The following is a 19,128-nucleotide window of genomic DNA, read 5'->3' as shown; positions in this document are numbered from 1 at the left end:
CAAAACCACAATGAGGTATCACCTCACATGGGTCAGAATGGCCATCATCAGGAAATTTACAAACAGTAAATGCTGGAGAGGGTGTGGAGAAAAGGGAACCCTCTTGCACTGTTGATCGGAATGTAAATTGATACAGCCACTATGGAGAACAGTATGGAGGTTCCTTTAAAAACAAAAAATAGAACTATCATATGACCCAGCAATCCCACTACTTGGCATATACCCTGAGAAAACCATAATTCAAAAAGAGTCTTGTACCACAGTGTTCATTGCAGCACTATTTACAATAGCCAGGCCATGAAAGCAACCTAAGTGTCCATCGACAGATGAATGGATAAAGAAGATGTGGCACATATGTACAATGAAATATTACTCAGCCATAAAAAGAAACGAAATTGAGTTATTTGTAGTGAGGTGGATGGACCTAGAGTCTGTCATACAGAATGAAGTAAGTCAGAAAGAGAAAAACAAATACCGTATGCTAATACATACATATGGAATCTAAAAAAAAAAAATTGTTTTTATGAACCTAGGGGCAGGACAGAAATAAAGACGCAGGCGTAGAGAATGGAGTTGAGAACACGGGGAGGGGGAAGGGTAAGCTGGGACAAAGTGAGAGAGTAGCACTGACATATATACAATACCAAATGTAAAATAGATAGCTAATGGGAAGCAGCTGCATAGCACAGGGAGATCAGCTTAGTGCTTTTTGACCACCTAGAGCGGTGGGATAGGTAGGGTGGGAGGGAGACGCAAGAGGGAGGGGCTATGGGGATATATGTATTCATACAGCTGATTCACTTTGTTATACAGCAGAAACTAACAACATTGTAAAGCAATTATACTGCAATAAAGATGTTAAAAAAGAAAAGATACAAACCCTTTGTTACACTGGGCTTTTTTTTCTCAGTGAAAACAAAAGAATATGCATTTATGATATTATACCCTAAAAGTTACAATTGATTTTTCTGTTTGACATTTAAAACCTGTCAATATGCAAATTCTTTTTAAGGGGGAGGGATAGATTGGGAGTTTGGGATTGACATGTACACACTGCTGTATTTAAGGTGGGTAACCAACAGGGACCTACTTATAAAAAAATAAAATTTAAAAAGATAAAATGAGAATGTCTCATTTTATAATGTCTAAGGAATTCAATAAGAATCAACATTTTAAATAAAAATTTAAATTTATACATTTAAGGTGTACCACATGATGATTTAATATACATATACATAGTGAAAATATTACTACAGTCAAGCTAATTAACATATGACATAGTTACTGTTTCCTGTCTGTGTGATGAAAGCACCTGAAATCTACTCTTTCAGTAAATTTCCAGTATTCAGTCCAGTATTATTAACTATAGTCACCATGCTGTACCTTGGAACATTGACCACTTGAGGGTCAAGTGAAAGAGATAGAGCCAACAAAGGAGGTAATCAGAGGTGTAGGAAAACCAGGAGAGCTTGATGTCACAGAGTACAAAGAGGTTTCTAGAAAGGGTACCAGTTGCCTCTGAGAGGCTGAATAAAATGAAATTGAGGTTTGACCCATAAAAAAGACCAAGTAACCTTAATGAGGGTACTGTCCACAGCAGATTGATGAAGGCAGAAGCTAGATTTCAGTGAGTTGAGAAGGTGAAAAAGATTGAAAGAGCAAAGATATTGTATTTCCTTATGTTTCTGCATTGCCCTGCGTAGTCCTTTGCATACATACTTGTTAATCAGGAAAGAGTCCTAGAATTTCAGAGGTGAAAGGAAGTCTTGTTACTATATAAAAGAAGAGACTAATGTCCAGAGAGTTTTAGTGACTTTCCTGACCAACCAAATGTATATGGAGAATTGGTGGTAGAGTCAAGACAACTTACCTTTGTAAGTTAAGAGCTGATGTGGCTGAAAACTTAGGCTTGGGAGTCAGTCATATCTGAGTTTTGACCATCACTGTTACTTAATAACTGTGGGACTTTGGGTAACTTACTAAAGAGAGAGGTAACTCTCTGCTTTAGTTTTCCTCATCTGTAAAATTAATAATAGCATACATTTCACATTAGTTGTAAGAATTAATACCTGGCACATAGTAAGGACTCCATAATTCTTTTGCCTTAAAAAATGCTTTTAAGAGGCATGCCCTTCTGTATTTCTTTTATTAGTAATGAGAATCTGAAATTATGTAAAGGAAAATTCGTATTTTGAAATAACAAATTTCAGAGATTAAAAGCATTCTGCCTTACTGAATTTAGAGTTATATAAATGTTCCTACACATCTTACTTAATTTGTTTTTTTTAATTTTTGGCTGTATTGGGTCTTCGTTGCTATGCACGGGCTTTGTCTATTTGTGGTTAGTTGGGGCTACTCTTCGTTGCAGTGCGCAGGCTTCTCGTTGTCGTGGCTTCTCTTGTTGCAGAGCTCGGGCTCTAGGCACGAGGGCTTCAGTAGTTGTGGCTCGCGGGCTCTAGAGCACAGGCTCAGTAGTTGTGACTCACGGGCTTAGTTGCTCCGTGGCATGTGGGATCTTCCCAGACCAGGGCTCGAACCCGTGTCCACTGCATTGGCAGGTGGATTCTTAACCACTGCGCCACTAGGGTAGCCCCTACACATCTTACTATTAAAGCTCTATCGGTGCTTCAAGGAAATAATCTCTTGCTGTGGTGAGGGAACTTCCTCCAGGAATAAGAAGTTCTATAGACAAATGATAAAATTACATAAAATTTATGAGATCAGCACTACATTAAATGAGGCTGTAGAGATACATAAGAATCGTCCTTTCTGTCAAGAAGATTATTGCCTTGTAGGGGAGAGATACAAACTAACAAATGCCGTAAAGTTTATATATGGACAGTCAGGTAAAGAGGATGAGTGATGGATTCTGCTTAGCAGAGAAGGAGTCAGAAAAGATTTCAAGAAAGAGGTATAGTTTGAGCTGAATCTGGAAAGATGAGTGTTTACCAGCAGGGGGTAATTTCTGAACAAAGTAAAGCACAGCATGTTTAAAGATACAGAAGCATGAAACTAGCATATTTGTTGGAGCCTAAGATGAGAAAGAGACAAGAGGAGAGGAATACGACTAAGCAGAAAGGCCGGAGCAAGATTATGGAAGACTTTGAAATTTGGACTTTGTCTTGCATGTGATGGGAGTCGTTTCAGGGTTATGATTTAAATTTTGACTCCTCTCTACCATGTCATTTTAAAGGTGTACTGGTTTTCATTTTTTTAATTAATACATTTTGGGCTGCATTGGGTCTTCGCTGCTGCGCGCGGACCCCTCACTGCAGTGCCCCTCCCGCTGTGGAGCACAGGCTCCAGGCGCAGGGGTCCCAGCAGCTGTGGCTCACGGACTGTAGAACAGGCTCAGCAGCTGTGGCACTCTGGCCCAGCTGCTCCGCGGCATGGGGGATCCTCCCAGACCCCAGCTCGAACCCATGTCTCCTGCACTGGCAGGCGGACTCCCAACCACTGCGCCGCCAGGGAAGTCCCTAAAGGTGTACTCTTATAGGGCAATAAATGCATGCAGTAAAGAGGCATTGAACTTAATCACCCACATGACACTGGAGCCTAAAACTAGGGTTTGTAACTTTCGTGTATTTAGGTGAATGAATTAGAGGTTTTCAGAAGCAGAAGAAAGGACAAGAAATTTGTTTTAAATGTTTTCACCTATTAGCACATATTATGCGCTAAACACTTGCACATATTTTGGCTTATTATTACTCACCACTACTATTCCCATTATCCAGATAAGGAAAAATGAGTCTTTCGGTTAAGTGACTTGCTCAGGCATGTAGCAAGTAAGTGGCAGTTTAAAATTTAGCTCCTGTCTCTAAGTCCAGCATTCTTGCTGCTGTAGAATAGATCTGCTGCAGGGATTGTCAGCATAACTTCTTCAGCCCTCATGAGTTATCCACGCATCTCTGCCTCTCCTTGATGCTGATGCAGAGGCCAAGAGGCCAGAGTAATCCACAACAGCTTTGAAACATTTAGTTTGCCATGATGTAATGAGCACTGGGGCACACCCACCTGTAGGTAACAGCCCTTTTGTGGCATGCCACCTAATCTGATTGGTTTTATATGGCTGGAGTCAGATCTAAGAAGCAAGACTAGGGAAGCAGGAGACGTTTGAGATTTGCAGAGTAGCAGGAATAGGTTTTCTTTCCCCTTTGTAATGCACTTCATTTACATGTCTTTCTTTTAATATTTTTCAGGTTTACCTTAAGGTAAAGGAGCCTGTATTCCATCAGGTAATTTTAAAAAATTATTACACATTTTATTATTTAACACTGCCTTGTGTTTTCCTTTTTTAGTAAATTATATGCATATACAACTTCTGTAAATGAAATGGTAGATGTTTTAGGAAAGAACAGTGTTTAAAACAGAGATTACAAACAAGTTCCTACAGAAGCACATGTAAGCAAAATAGGAATATACCAAGAATAGTCAGTGCCCAGGCCGCACTGGCTATTGGTAGATAGTCATGCAGGTGCAACATTGCTCTTATAAGCAGAAAAAAAGCCAGGAAGCATTATACACATGCACATGTAAACAGTCTTTTTTATGACATTATTTTCTAGAAAAGATAAGGGGAAAATACTCAAGGAATGTTCAGTCTAACATATTTTAAGTAGTTTTTTGAGGTGGACAGTTATTTATATTGAGGGAAACAAACATAGGAAACTTTGGTATGAGAAATAATAACTTAAGTGCATCCTAGAATGAAACCAGAGTAAAATGAAGTATCAGACCCTGAATAAAGAGAGCTATTATTTGTTGAGTGCTGTGATGTGCCTGGTCACTATGCTTATTACTACATAGACCCTAATCTCCCCAGCAGTCCTACAAAATATGAATTACTGTCTATATTTTAAGGGAAATGAGCTCAGAGATACTAGGTAATTTGTCCCAGAGTTACACAGTTATTAAGGGACAGAGCCAGGGCTGTAACTAGATTTGTTTGACCCCTGTCATCCTTCTTTTAACAAAGCGGGTAGATAGATAGATAGATAGATAGATAGATATGATAGATATGATAGGTAGATAGATAAAGGATAAATAACTAAATAAGCATGCAAACAGGCACACATTTCAGGAGGATTAGAGGCCTTGTACTTTTAGAATATTTTGTGCTTATATAAAAAGGTAAATGTTCCTATAATCTTTTAAACTTAAACTAGACAATATCACCTGAAATCTGTTTCTTGAAGAAATAAATTCCAAATCCACGTTATTGTGCCTTGCTTTTTCCACAGGCCAGCTGAAAGTAGATGTACTAACGTAGATATTATGGGGGGGTGGGGCATCCTCACTTTCCTGTTTATTATAGCTTGAAGTGATATCATTATATATTTACCCCTTTATTAGAAATATTTATTGACACTGTAAAAAATGAAGTTTATTTACGTGAAGAATACTTCAGTTTTTATAAACTTCTTATTTGCCTTTATAAGAAAGAAAAATTATAACCACAAAAGAACAAAATTTGGAAATTTTGAGTTAAGTTTTCTAAGTTTATTACAATTCAGTTTTCTGTTTTGTGTTTTTGACTTATTTGACACTGTGTTTATGTAATAAAAGGAACAAACTATTCATATAACTTTTCATGCTGCAATTTCCATGTGTTTTTCCAGTAATAAATATTTTCTTCTCTGTGTATAGGGAAGATACTTAGATATCTGTGTATGATAGGAAGGTAGGCAGGATGAAAACTTATAGCTATGGCTTATATCCTAGGCTTAGAGATTAAAAATCAGGATAGGGAAGTGAAGAAGTAAAGGAATGCTAGGGTGAAGTAGATAAGCAATCTGAAGGTAAGACATTCATTCATCAGGTGTTTACTGTGTACTTTCTCATTACCAAATTCTGAGCTGGAATTTGGAAATAAAGAGGCAGTAGAGCACAGACTTTAAAATCCAAAGTGAGGCAGACCTGGATTCAAACTAGTCTCTCTGCTTATTCACAGTATACTCTGGATAAGTTACTTAACTTCTTTGAGCTTTGGTTTCCTCGTTATTCAGCAAACACTTTTTAAGTGCCTTCAGTATGCCCAGTGCTGTACTAGGCACAGGAGATGTACAAGTGAGTGAAATAATGAGGTCTCTTGCTCTTTTAGAGCTCATAGACCGCATCTCTAAAGTCGGTATAATAATCTCCTGTAGTTGTCTGAGTATTAAATGAAATAATGCATTTAAACCTTAGCACATAGTAAAACACTCAGTAAATGTTAACTAATATTAATATACTAAAGCACATAAGACATGGCTGCTGGTCTCAAAGAACTCACTATCTGGTCAGGAAGATTGACTTGTAAAGACGTATTTGTAGTATATACGTTTTGTAATAAACATGTAAAAGTAGTACTAATGTAGGCAAGGGCACAGTCTGTCTGTTTAGATGACTCAAAATAGGATTACAAAATACACCTAGTGCATGTAGCTGAACTATTACTTACTCTAGTACTGAAGAACAAGTTAAGGAAAATAGCCCACTAGTTTGATACAATAGTATTCCTCGCTGCTTTGTAAAGTTTTATTTAAAGAGACCTTTGCTTCAAATGTCTAATCTAATCCTATGCTGGTCTGTAAAGTAATTAGAATTGATACTTTCTATTGATATTTATACTTAAGGCTTAAAAAAAAATCTTTCCCTAATTATTTTCTGGGTATCATTCTTAAGAAAAGAGAACTTCTTTTTCTGAGAATCTTCTAATTGTCAAAGTTTGGAGTATTACTTTCAGTTCTTTCAGGTAACTTGATATTTTTATGTGTAGAAACTTAGAAAAATTGTTTTAGAATTTGTAAGTAGAAAATTGTTTTGAAATTTGTGACAAGATTTACAGTATTTTTCAAGATCTTAAAAATAATGGAAAAGGAAGGAAAAGCAGTGTGGTCTAATCTAAAGGAGCTCTGATTAAGACTGGAATCTTGATTTCTTACCACTTTGATTTCTTGAAGTTCAGAATCTCTATTTCTTGCCATTTTGTTATCCACCAACGAATTTCTTGCTGTACCTATTCTTCAGTATCTTCATCTGTAAAATGTTCAAAACAAGGAAAGGTACTATTTCACAAGGATTATATAAAAATAATTAAGGTAATGCAAAGCACAAGGCAATAAACATACTAACACCGTGTGATACTAAAAGTACTTAGTAAGATGTGCATAAATTTCTGCCTATGATGATCATGGAAAGCTTCTAAAAGGAGATATTTGAGTTGAGCTAGAGAGATAAGTAGCGATAGTACAATTAAAAGTATCTGTCACAACAAGGATGATTGTCTTACTAACCAGATTAGCTTCCCTGAGGGAGAATATACTGATAACAGTTCTACTTTACTGTATTAAATCCAAGGTGATCCAAATATCTCCCAAAGAGAGCCAAATGCCATTTATTCATTTTGATGGCCTTGCAAAAGATAATACTCAGATCACATAGCTGTCACATTCAATAGAAACACCAGCATATCTCAAGAAAACAAAAAGAAAAGCATACATGAGAATAGACTAAAAGAACATTTAAGAAGTTATTGAACCCTCTTAAAGTAGCTAATTGACAAATCAGTAGTTGAATATCTCAGATGAGATCTCATCTAATGTCTCAAAGAGTACTGTTGCTTAAAATCTTCTTGCCAAAGTAGATGTCTCTGAAAGATTCTTTCTAGACATGACATAACAGTATTTTATTACTACCCCTTCTAATTTGACCTTCAAGGTTTGCAAGAAAGAACACTATGTAAACAATTTGAAAAACAGGAACTTGAGTAGATTTTTTAAAATTCTATTATGTTTCATTTGTGCCATTTTATTACAAATTAGGGTAGAAGGAAACTACTGTATAAGCACACTTGGAAAAGAAGATGACGCTTTTTAGTATCTACTATGTGCTAAATATTATATATTCTTTCATATAGTTTATATAGATTGACTCACTCATTATCTTACCAAACTATCAACAAACCTGTTTAGGAATTATCTTCATTTTATAGGTAAGGTAACTGAGAGTCAGAAGGGGTTAAGTAATTTGCCCAGTGTTTCTCAACTAGTTAGTGGCAGAACTGGAAATGGAAACCAGATCTTTTTTTTTCCCCCAAAGCCCATATTGCTTTTATGATATGATATGTCGTTATAGCAGATTACTTTGGAATCTAATTTATTGTGAGATGTTTTTCAAAAGAATGAAAAATACTATTTAGATTTTTGTGCAATAATGAACTTGGAAAAATGTGAAGACTGAATATGTAAAACTTAGGTATAGCTGTGGTTTACTTTAAGTAAACTTCAATTCAGTTATCAATTCAAAAAACTGCCCGAAGTCAAATATAAGTGAAGTACTTTGGGAATAAAAAGAGATTAAGTAATTTTTATAGAAGGATTTCAGGAAGGCTTCACATAGGAAATGACATTTGAGCAGGATTTATTTGACCATGGAACCCTTTTTTATTGAATATTTCTTAATATCTCTCAGCACGGTGGTATTCTGGGGGACTGTTTGGGCAATCCTGTGCTAAATACGAGATCCTGCGGAACATGAGAAGAGAAGGAAGGCTGGAACCAAACTGTGAATCACTGGCTGTCATGCTAGAGTTTGAAACTTATGATTTTGCCATTGACAGAGGCATAAGATTATAATACCTGTTTCAGATAATTCTGGCAGTTGTATGTAGGATGGATTAGAAGGCTGTATAGTTTGGGCAGAATTAAGATTTTAAACCAATTCTGAATATACCTACAAAAACTATGTTTTTACCAATAGACCACATTGCCTTATGAGACTTATGAAATTGTTTTATAGTTAAAAAGTAATATCTACATTTAGCTTATTACTATTTAAACTATCCTCTACGTATGTAGGAAGCACCAACCTTTTAGCCTTATCATATGAGAATAAATTTATATATTAACTCCCAAAATAAAATGCCTCTTACATCCCTATTTTGACTATGATTATAGAAATATGAAACCATAGTCACCTAGTTCAGTCCCTTCATTTTACAAATGGGAGTCCAAGGCTAAGATAAATGAAGTGACTTATTCCAAGTCATGTACTGAGGCAGTAATGAGGTGGTAGAAAAATCTAGAATCCCCCAACTGCAGCCCTTGGCTTTTTCTGTTAGAGGTTCTCTTTACTATGTTTGGGCAATTGAATGAGTCCATTACAAACTGCAAATGCCGAAATCCCATTACCTATTACCACCATAGGTTCCCACTCACTGGGGCTTTATCCACAAATCCCTACCTGATCTCCCACCCTAATAAACTGTTCGTGACCACAGGTGAGCTGAGTGCCTTTCTCCTAGAGTGAAAGACTTGAGCTCCCTCTGCGCATTCAATGTGAAGCTAATAATTATTCTAGCGGGTTAGTATGGAATTCTTTCTTCATCTTTTAAATATCTTTTATTTTTAAACAATATCAAACTTACAGAAAAGCTGCAAGAACGATAAAAAGAACTTTTCCACCTGAACCACTTGAAAGTATACTGTCAACCTGTTGAAGCATGATGACTTATGATAGTGTCTATTAGACTTCTCCATTGTAAAGTTATTCTCTGTCCCTTCATAATTAATAAGAACTTTGTAGTAAAGTACTCTGAGACTTACGAAAATACTCTTAATTATTAAACTTTGAATTTATTTTTTATTTCTATGGACTCTCTCTTGTATTCCTATTTTATTCAATGAGTTATGATGTTACTATCATGGTTTATTTTGGTGTAAAAATTGTCTCAGATTTGGCAAGTGGAGCACTTTCAGGCCGGTGTCTGTGTCCTTTTGACCTGTTCCCATCGTTCTTTGAATATCTCTTACTTTTTGGCACAAGAAGATGTTCTTGGCTCATCTTGTTCTTTCCCTGATCCAGGCCTGATCTCCATGGAGGCTTGGTTTCTTTGAGTGGAGAATGGAATTTAGAAACCAGATCCACGTACTAGATATGTGATTACATGTGTCTCTCCTTTATTAGACTGAGCTCTTTGAGGTCAGGAATAGGGTGTCTTTTCATCTTTGAATGATGAATGAATGTCTCATCCAATGGCTGTCATTCAGTCGGTGTTCAATAAGTATTGGATTGGCCAAAAAGTTTGTTCGGGTTTGTCTGTGAAATCTTACGAACAAACCCGAACGAACATTTTGGCTAACCCAATACTTGCTAGAAAATAAACTGGTCAGTTATTTGGAACTCCTCTCCATGTTTTGGCTTAATCCAAGGAATAGACCATAAGGAATGAGTCTATTCCTTAGTGGAGAATGTTCGCTCTGAAGAAATATTGTAAGTCAGTCTCCCTCATTATCAAAATAATTATTGTATATCTACAGTTTCCAAGGTCCCACACTACAGTCCCATCCCACTTAATTTGCCCTCTTTACCTCTCTGTTTCATCTATCTTCAGATCTTTCCACACAGGCATCTTAATGCCAAGTCACAGAACAAAAAATTGTTTTTCTACTTTGCTCAAGATACTTTTCTTTTTACTGATAAACAAAAGCACAACATGCTTTTTTCCTAGGCTATAGGCTCCTTAAGGATAAATACCAGGTCTCAGTTTACACACAGCATATTTCTGTGATGCTTTAGCAGGGAGAAAACACTAATAATATTTTTATAGTCTTTGGAGTTTGAAGATCGAAAAAATTATTAAATATGGAAAGATATGAAAATTCCTTGTAAAAATATTTTTAGATGAAAATTGCAGGGAGTGTAAAAGTATGCATTCTATTATCTTTTTATTTAAAAAATGACTTATCTTAAAATATGCATAGAAAAAAGGTTATGTGGACACCTCTAGCTTCAAGAAAGCCTGGGAAATCAAGATTTTATAGCTGGACATATTGCCAGCCTAATAAAATCAGTCTTCTATAAAGACAGAGGCAAGAATAGATACTGAGTAGGCCACTAGCAGGGTCTGCTTCAGATTCCTAGGGGAGAATCAGAATGTATAGGGTCGAGGTGCTTGTGAAGAGAAGAAAATTCATTTGAAAAATCCCCATTGCACTTCCAGTGCATACATTCTTATCCAGCATTTGTTACGTTTAACATACTCCCTGAACAAATCCATTTCTTTTGACTTCTCTATGCTGATGAGTCATAAATCTGTTAATTCAGCTCAGTTTTTTCTTCTAAGGTTTAGACCCAGATATCCAACTCCTGCTAGAGATCTCCACTTGGATATCTAACTGGCACCTCAAACTCGAAACATATCCAGAAATGAAGTCAACATTTTTATCCCCTGTCTTTCTTTTCATATTATTCTTTAACACAACAAACAATTTCACTATGCACCCAACTGCCTAAGTCATAAACCAGGCTATCATTGATTTTTCCCAACTTATACTAACTCACATATCAAATTAATTATCAGTCTAAGCCCTAAATATTTCCCTAATCTCTCCATTTTTCTCCTTTCCCAGTAACACTACCCTAGTTCAGGCCCCATGTCTCACCTAGGTCACTGCAATACTTTGTCAGTGGTCTGTTTTCCATCAGTCTTGCCTCCTCCTAATTCATTCTCCACCTAACATAACGGGGACATCTTTCTAATACATGAGTGATCATTTTGAGCTACTGCTGAAACTTTCATTCACTTTGCATTGTTCTTAGGATAAAGTCCAACTCCTTAACATGACTTGAAAAGCCAGACTTGACCTCTGCTTACCCTTCTGACTTCATTTTTCCCACTCTTCTCTCCAACAATATATTCTAGACAGCATTACTTTTTTCTAGTTCCCAGAATGTAAGCTATGACCATTACTGTCTTCCACCTTCTCTTAATGTTTGTTATTATTAATAATGCTTGTCCTATTAATACTTCAGTTATAAAATTAAACATTAAATCCTCCAAAAAGTCTTTTTTTCCTCCCAGTTTTGTTGAGACATAATTGACATACAGCACTGTATAAGTTTAAGGTGTACAGCATAATGATTTGACTTACATACAACATGAAACGATTACCACAGTAAATTTAGTGAACATCCATCATCTCATATAGATACAACATTAAAGAAATAAAAAAAAAATGTTTTTTCCTTGTGACAAGAACTCTTAGGATTTACTGTCTTACCAACTTTTATATATAACGTATAGCAGTGTTAATTATATTTCTCATGTTGTACATTACATCCCTAGTCCATGGAAGTCTTTCTGATCTGCATAAGTTTGGATTAGGTGGCCTTCCTATGTGCTTAGAAAATACTCTGTTCAGTCCCTGTCAGAGTTAAAATACTACATTTTAACTGCCTGGTTACTTACACCTCTCTTTACTAGATTGTAATTGCAGTGAGGGCAGGGATCGTGCCTTTCTTGTTCACGATTATAGCAGCATGGCTGCAATTATTGATTCAGGTGGGCAATCAGTCTCTAATAGGCTTTCATCTAATACTGTGTTTACTTAGCTTTATTGTAGAATACTAGGTCGAGGATACAGCAAGTGTAATGTTTTCATCTCATCGGGAGATTCAGCGCTATCCTTATACACAGCTTCTTTTGCCCTCTCATCCACATAAGTTGTGTACATCTGCCAGGGATGAGAGCTAAGTGTAGTGGAAGTCACTGTAACATGCAGAAGCTACAGCCCCTTTTTATTTCTTTTTTTTTTCCCCTACCATTCTTTATAATAGGCATCTTTTATACTGTTCTAATGCAGGCCCCCAAAAGCAGACACAACATTCCCCATTTATCTTAACTGTTGTATTCAAGGCTGGAAGACTTGAGGTCATACGCAGCCAGGCCTACATCATCCCAGGCTGGATATTAGTTAACCCTTTACTCAGACCATGATGTCCCCAGGGTCTAGTACAATGCTCAATACATATTTCTTGGATTCCATTTAATAGAGAGACCACAAATAGTAGGCAGGAGTCATAGCGGGGCCTTATAAGAGTGTCCACATAAAACATCAGGGTATAGAAAGGTTGAAAGTGAAAGTATGGAAAAATATATATACCATGCAAACACTAAGCAAAAGAAATATGGTATAGTTATTTTAATATCATACAAAATAAACTTTAAGGGGAAAGTATGTCTATTGATAGAGAAGGATTACTTTGTAGTATTAAAAATATTCAATTCAGAAAATTGTATTAATTTAAAACTTGTATGTACCTTTAATATATATAATACCTCAACATATATAATGAAAAAAAGACTGAACTAGAAGAAAAAATAGAAAAATCTATAATCTTTGGGGATTTTAATATACAACTCTCAGTAACTCAAGAAGATATAGAAGATTTAAACTGCTTGATTAAAAAACTTGAGCTATAGGGCAAATGTAAAATACTACACCCAACAATTGCAGAAACACTTTGTTTTTCCACATTTACAAAAATTGACCATATACTTGCTCATACTGTAAGTCTTAACAAATTTCAAAGGACTGTAATCAGAATATAATTTCTGACTGTAATGCAATTACGTTAGAATTTAAGTAATATAATTTTAAATAATATAGATCAAAGAAATATAGAAATTTCCAGTCATAGAAATTGGAAAATATTTTGAATTGAATCAATGAAAATAAATACATGTTAAAACTTGGGGGACCTTCTGGTGGTCCAGTGGGTAAGACTCCATGCTTCCAATGCAGGGGGTCCGGGTTTGATCCCTGGTCAGGGAACTAGAACCCGCATGCATGCCGCAACTAAGAGTCCACATGCCGCAACTAAGAAGTCCGCATGCCACAACTAAAGATGCCGCACACCTCAACGAAGATCCCATGTGCAGCAACCAAGACCCAGAGCAGCCAAAATAAATAAATATATATATATATGTATATAAAAGAATAGCCACATTAAAAAATGTAGCTATTGGATTCAGCAAAATTCATATGTGGAGGGAAATATCTAGCCTTAAAATGTGTGTACCAGGAAAAAAAGGCTAAAAAAGGAAACATATAGCATATATTTCAAGAAGTGAAAGATAAAACCAAAAAGGAATACAATAGAAAACAAATATACTATGGGGAGAATCAGCAAAGCCAAAAAGTTGCTGCTTTAAACAGACAAGTAAAATTAACATACCCTTGGTGAATTTGATCAAGAGAGGAAAAGGCAAGCACAAACAATATCAGATATGAAGGGACTTCCATGGTGGTCCAGTGGTTAAGAACCCGTCTTGCAGTGATGGGGATGCCAGTTTGATCCCTGGTCGGGGAACTAAGATCCCACATGCCATGGGGCAACTAAGCCTGCGCACCACAACTACTGAGGCCGTGCATCACAGCTAGAGAGCACGCGTGCCACAACTAATCAGCCCATGTGCTCTGCAGCCCGCGCACCACAACTAGGGAGCCTGTGCACCTCAACTAATGAGCCCGCGCACTGTGAGATCTCACATGCCACAGCTAGCGAGCTCGTGCGTCACAATGAAAGATCCCACGTGCCGCAACTAAGACCTGACGCAGCCAAAAAATAAATAAATATTAAAAAAAGAAGAAATGAAAAAGTGATATCACATCAAGCCCTGGCGACATTAAAAAGTTAATTGAATATTATGAACAACTTTATGCTAATAAATTTACATTTTTCATTTTTATTTTTTTAAATGGACAAATTCCTAAAGAAAGTATAACCTGTAGAAACTTACAGAGAATACAAAACCTGAATTGTCCTATAACAATGAAAAGTGGTTCAATAAGTAGTCAGAAATTTGTGTGCAAATATGACTTTGCTAGAATGTTTACCACACATTAAAAGAAGAAATAATTCCAGTCTTACACAGATTCTCATAGTGAATCGAACAAAAAGAAGAGATACTCTCCAACTCATGTATGAGGCAAGCAAAACTTTAATACCAGTAAGGAGAGTTTGAAAGAGTTAAAATAACAGGCAGAAGTCCTAGGCAAAATATTTCCAAACCAAATCAGCCCATATAAACAAAAATAGGATAAAGCATCATGACTAAATTAGATATATCCCAGGAGTATCAAGTTGGTTAGACTATTAATCAGTATTAGAAAATTATATTAAAAGATTAAAGGATAAAAATTATATGATTATCTCAAGAGATACAGAAAAAGTATTTGATAAAATATATTAATTCATGATTTTTAAAAACTCTTAGCAAACTAGAAATAAAAGAGGGCTTCTTAATCTGATAAAGATTATTTTTAAAAAAATTTTTTTCATCCTACACTCAATGTAACACTTAGTGATGAACCATTGAAAGCTTTCTCTTTGAGACTGAGCATGAGATAGCAGCACTTGTTATCACCAGTTCTATTCATATTGTACTGGAGGACCAGGCCCACTCAGTTAAGCAAGAAAAAGAAATTAAAATTATTGAATTAAAAAGGGTGAGACAAAACTGTAAATATTCACAAGTGATATACAAATGTATATAGGGAAAACCTAAAGACTCTACAAATAAATTATTAGAAGAGATTTTAAAAGGTAAAGTCACATTATATAAAAGCAGTTTGCAAAAAATGGTTGTATTTATATATAATAGCATCAAACAGGTAGAAAATGACATTTAAAAATTACTACTTATGCTAATCATCTAAAAATATTTATGAAGTACCTAGGAGTAAATCTAGCATAAATGTCTAAGACCTATATATGGAAGAAATTATAAAACACATTTACAGACATTAAAGAATATATAAATGAATAAATAGCTATACCATTATTACAAGACACAGACAACACTAATTTAATCTTAAAATTAAGAATTTACGGTCATAAAAAGACACCATAAAGAGAGTGAACATATAACACTATAGAGTGGAATAAGATATTCGCAACACGTATAATCAAGCAAAGACTAGTATATGAAAAGACCTACAAACCAATAAAAAAAGTAGGAGACCCAGTAGAAAAATGGATGAGACCTTTCACAAAAGATTATATCCAAATGGCCGATAAACATACGAAGTGGTATTCAATCTATATTAGTCATCATGGAAATGAAAATTGAAAACACAATGAAATACCACTACATACTCAACAGAATGGCTAAAATAAAAAAGACTTTATAGTACCGAGGGCTGACTAGCAAGGCTATTAAGCAACACGCATACACTGCACATGGGAGTGTTAATCGGTATAACCACCTTGGAAAAGAGTTTGTAAAAACTACTAAACTTGAGTTTATGCATACGCTATGATCCAGCAGCTTGGCTCCTAGGCATATGCCCAGTAGAAATCCCTGAACGTGTACACCAAAAATTACATACACACACACACACACACACACACATTTTTTAACATCTTTATTGGAGTATAATTGCTTTACAATGTTGTGTTAGTTTCTGCTGTATAACAAAGTGAATCAGCTATATGTATACATATATCCCCATAGCCCCTCCCTCTTGCATCTCCCTCCCACCCTCCCTATCCCACCTCTCTAGGTGGTCACAAAGCACCGAGCTGATCTCCCCATGTGATGCAGCTGCTCCCCACTAGCTATCTATTTTACATTTAGTAGTGTATATATATCAATGCTACTCTCTCACTTTGTCCCAGCTTACCCTTCCCCCTCCCCATGTCCTCAAGTCCGTTCTCTACGTCTGCATCTTTATTCCTGTCCTGCCCCAGGTTCATCAGAACCATTGGTTTTTTTAGATTCCATATATATGTGTTAGCATACGGTATTTGTTTTCCTCTTTCTGACTTACTTCACTGTATGACAGACTCTAGGTCCATCCATCTCACTACAAATAACTCAATTTCGTTTCTTTTTATGGCTGAGTAATATTTCATTGTATATGTGTGCCACATCTTCTTTATCCATTCATCTGTCGATGGACACTTAGGTTGTTTCCATGTCCTGGCTATTGTAAATAGTGTTGCAGTGAATATTGTGGTATATGACTTCTTGAATTATGGTTTTCTCAGGGTATATGCCCAGTAGTGGGATTGCTGGGTCATGTGGTAATTCTATTTTTAGTTTTTTAAGGAACCTCCATTCTGTCCTCCATAGTGGCTGTATCAATTTACATTCCCATCAGCAGTGCAAAAGGGTTCCCTTTTCTCCACCCCCTCTCCAGCATTTATTGTTTGTAGATTTCTTGATGATGGCCATTCTGACCCGTGTGAGGTGACACCTCATTGTGGTTTTGATTTGCTTTTCTCTAATGATGAGTAATGTTGGGCATCCTTTCAGTTGAAAGACTGGTGCCTTTCAACCTGTATATCTTCTTTGGAGAAACGTCTGTTTAGATCTTCTGCTCATTTTTGAATTAGGTTGTTTGTTTTTTCGATATTGAGCTTCATGGGCTGCTTGTATCTTTTGGGGATTAATCCTTTGTCAGTTGCTTCATTTGCAAATATTTTCTCCCACTCTGAGGGTTGTCTTTTCATCTTGTTTATGGTTTCCCTTGCCATGCAAAAGTTTTTAAGTTTCATTAGGTCCCATTTGTTTATTTTTGTTTTTATTTCCATTACTCTAGGAACTGGGTCAAAAAGGATCTTGCTGTGATTTATGTCAAAGAGTGTTCTTCCTATGTTATATATGTTTATAGCAGGATTATTATAAATAGCTAAAACTTAGACCCCAATGTCCATCAGCAGTAGAATGGATATATAAAATATACATATTTAAATAATGGAATATTAGATAGCAGTGAACACTGATATACCACAGCTCGTATAACAAGTTGAATGAGGCTCACAAGCACAATACTGAGTAAAAGAAGCTTGACACAAGTTTATAAAACAGTTCCATTTATATTGAGGTTCAAAACAGGCAAAACTGAACTCTAATGTGAGAAGTCAGCATAGTGGTAACCCTCGGGGTAGAGAAGGGTATAGAACTTGAGAGTGGTATGAAGTTGATTTATGGTATTCTGCCAAAGTTCAGTTTTCTGACCTACGAAGTCAAAAATTGCAAAGATATTTGTTTTGTGATAATCCTCAAACAGTGTTTATGTTTTGAGCACTTTGTGTGTATGTGTTATATTTTAATTTTAAAAGTTTTTTAAAGTTGAAACAGGAACAAGTAAGTAAGAAAATGACAGACAACCGAATAAAAAAATAGGTTTGAACAATAGCAGATATCAATTGGCCAGTGAACATAACATACAGTGTTCAACCTGTAATCGGAGAAATACATATTAAAAACCACATAGACTGACAAAAATTTAGAAGTCTGACAATATCATGTTTTGAGTACGTGGCATAAAAGAAACAGTCAGAATACACATTGGTTGTAGTAAAGGTTGGTATAACCACTTTGGAAAACAGTTTGACATTTTTAGTAATTTTGATAATAATATACCCTCTGACCCAGCAGTTACATTCCTAGGTACATACCCTGGAGAAACTTCTGTATGTGTGTATTAGAATATATGCGTAAAAATGTTCATAGAAGTGAAAACTGGAAATAACCTCAAAATGTCCATCAACACAAGAATTGGTAAACAAATTGTGGTATTTGTTTATGTGATATCAAAAATGAATGAACTATGGCTACATATACAACATAATTGAATTCTAAAAGAAAACAAAAACAAATGTATGTAACATTATTCTATTGTAAATTAAAATTTTAAAAACTTATTTAGGAGTGCCTATTTAGGACGCCAGTTTAAGTTAGTAAACACGTAAAGAAAAGCAAGAAAATGTGTTTATTTTAAAAGTCAGGAGAGTGGTTTCCTCTAAGGAGTAGGGGAGAGGGTTGGACTGGGAAGAGATAACATGTGTCTTGACCTGAATGGTACTTTCCCAGTTATTGGCTTTATAAATATTTAAGTTATACATTTATATTCTATGCAGTTTTCTTGTATTTAATATTCCACACTTCTAAAAGTTAAATTTTCCCACTAGGTTCAGGTTTCCAGGTAGTAGTACCTATCCAGTGCTCAATATAGAAGAGAAAGAGGTTAGTTGTTGGAGCCAAGTCTGGGAAGATGTGGGAGCATATAGAATAAAGAACACAGGGGAGTAGATTAACCTCAGTCAAGAAGAAATGGGCACTTCTTTCTTTAGAAACTAGGAATGGGAGAAAGAATGCAGGGAGAGGATGCATATGAATGCACAAACACTTGGGAGGAGAGTTTAAAAGAGTTCAGATTTATAAGATGGGAAGTAGAATCATTTGCTGAAAGTGAAGCTAACAAGAAGGAAAGGATTTCTAGGGAATATGAGGCAAAAATACAGCATTTGTTCAGGTTTTAGCATATATTTAAAATTTCATGGAACCATTCAGAA

The 19,128-nt window shown here is 35.7% G+C and overlaps 1 protein-coding gene across 3 annotated transcripts in view; it reads left to right on the top strand.

The window, feature by feature from the left end:
- ACER3 (alkaline ceramidase 3) overlaps window positions 1-19,128 on the top strand; it is a 188,125-nt gene that overhangs the window by 119,096 nt on the left and 49,901 nt on the right. For all 3 annotated transcript variants that reach the window (XM_033862213.2, XM_073808406.1, XM_033862217.2), the window contains one exon: window positions 4,200-4,235. In XM_033862213.2, the coding sequence (XP_033718104.1) occupies window positions 4,200-4,235 (36 nt within the window). The remainder of the gene's footprint in view (window positions 1-4,199; window positions 4,236-19,128) is intronic.

The sequence above is a fragment of the Tursiops truncatus genome, chromosome 8 (assembly GCF_011762595.2).
Source record: "Tursiops truncatus isolate mTurTru1 chromosome 8, mTurTru1.mat.Y, whole genome shotgun sequence".
NCBI classification, from domain to species: Eukaryota; Metazoa; Chordata; class Mammalia; order Artiodactyla; family Delphinidae; genus Tursiops; species Tursiops truncatus.
The sequence above is the reverse complement of the archived record's forward strand: the minus strand, read 5'-3'. Positions and strand labels throughout refer to the sequence as shown.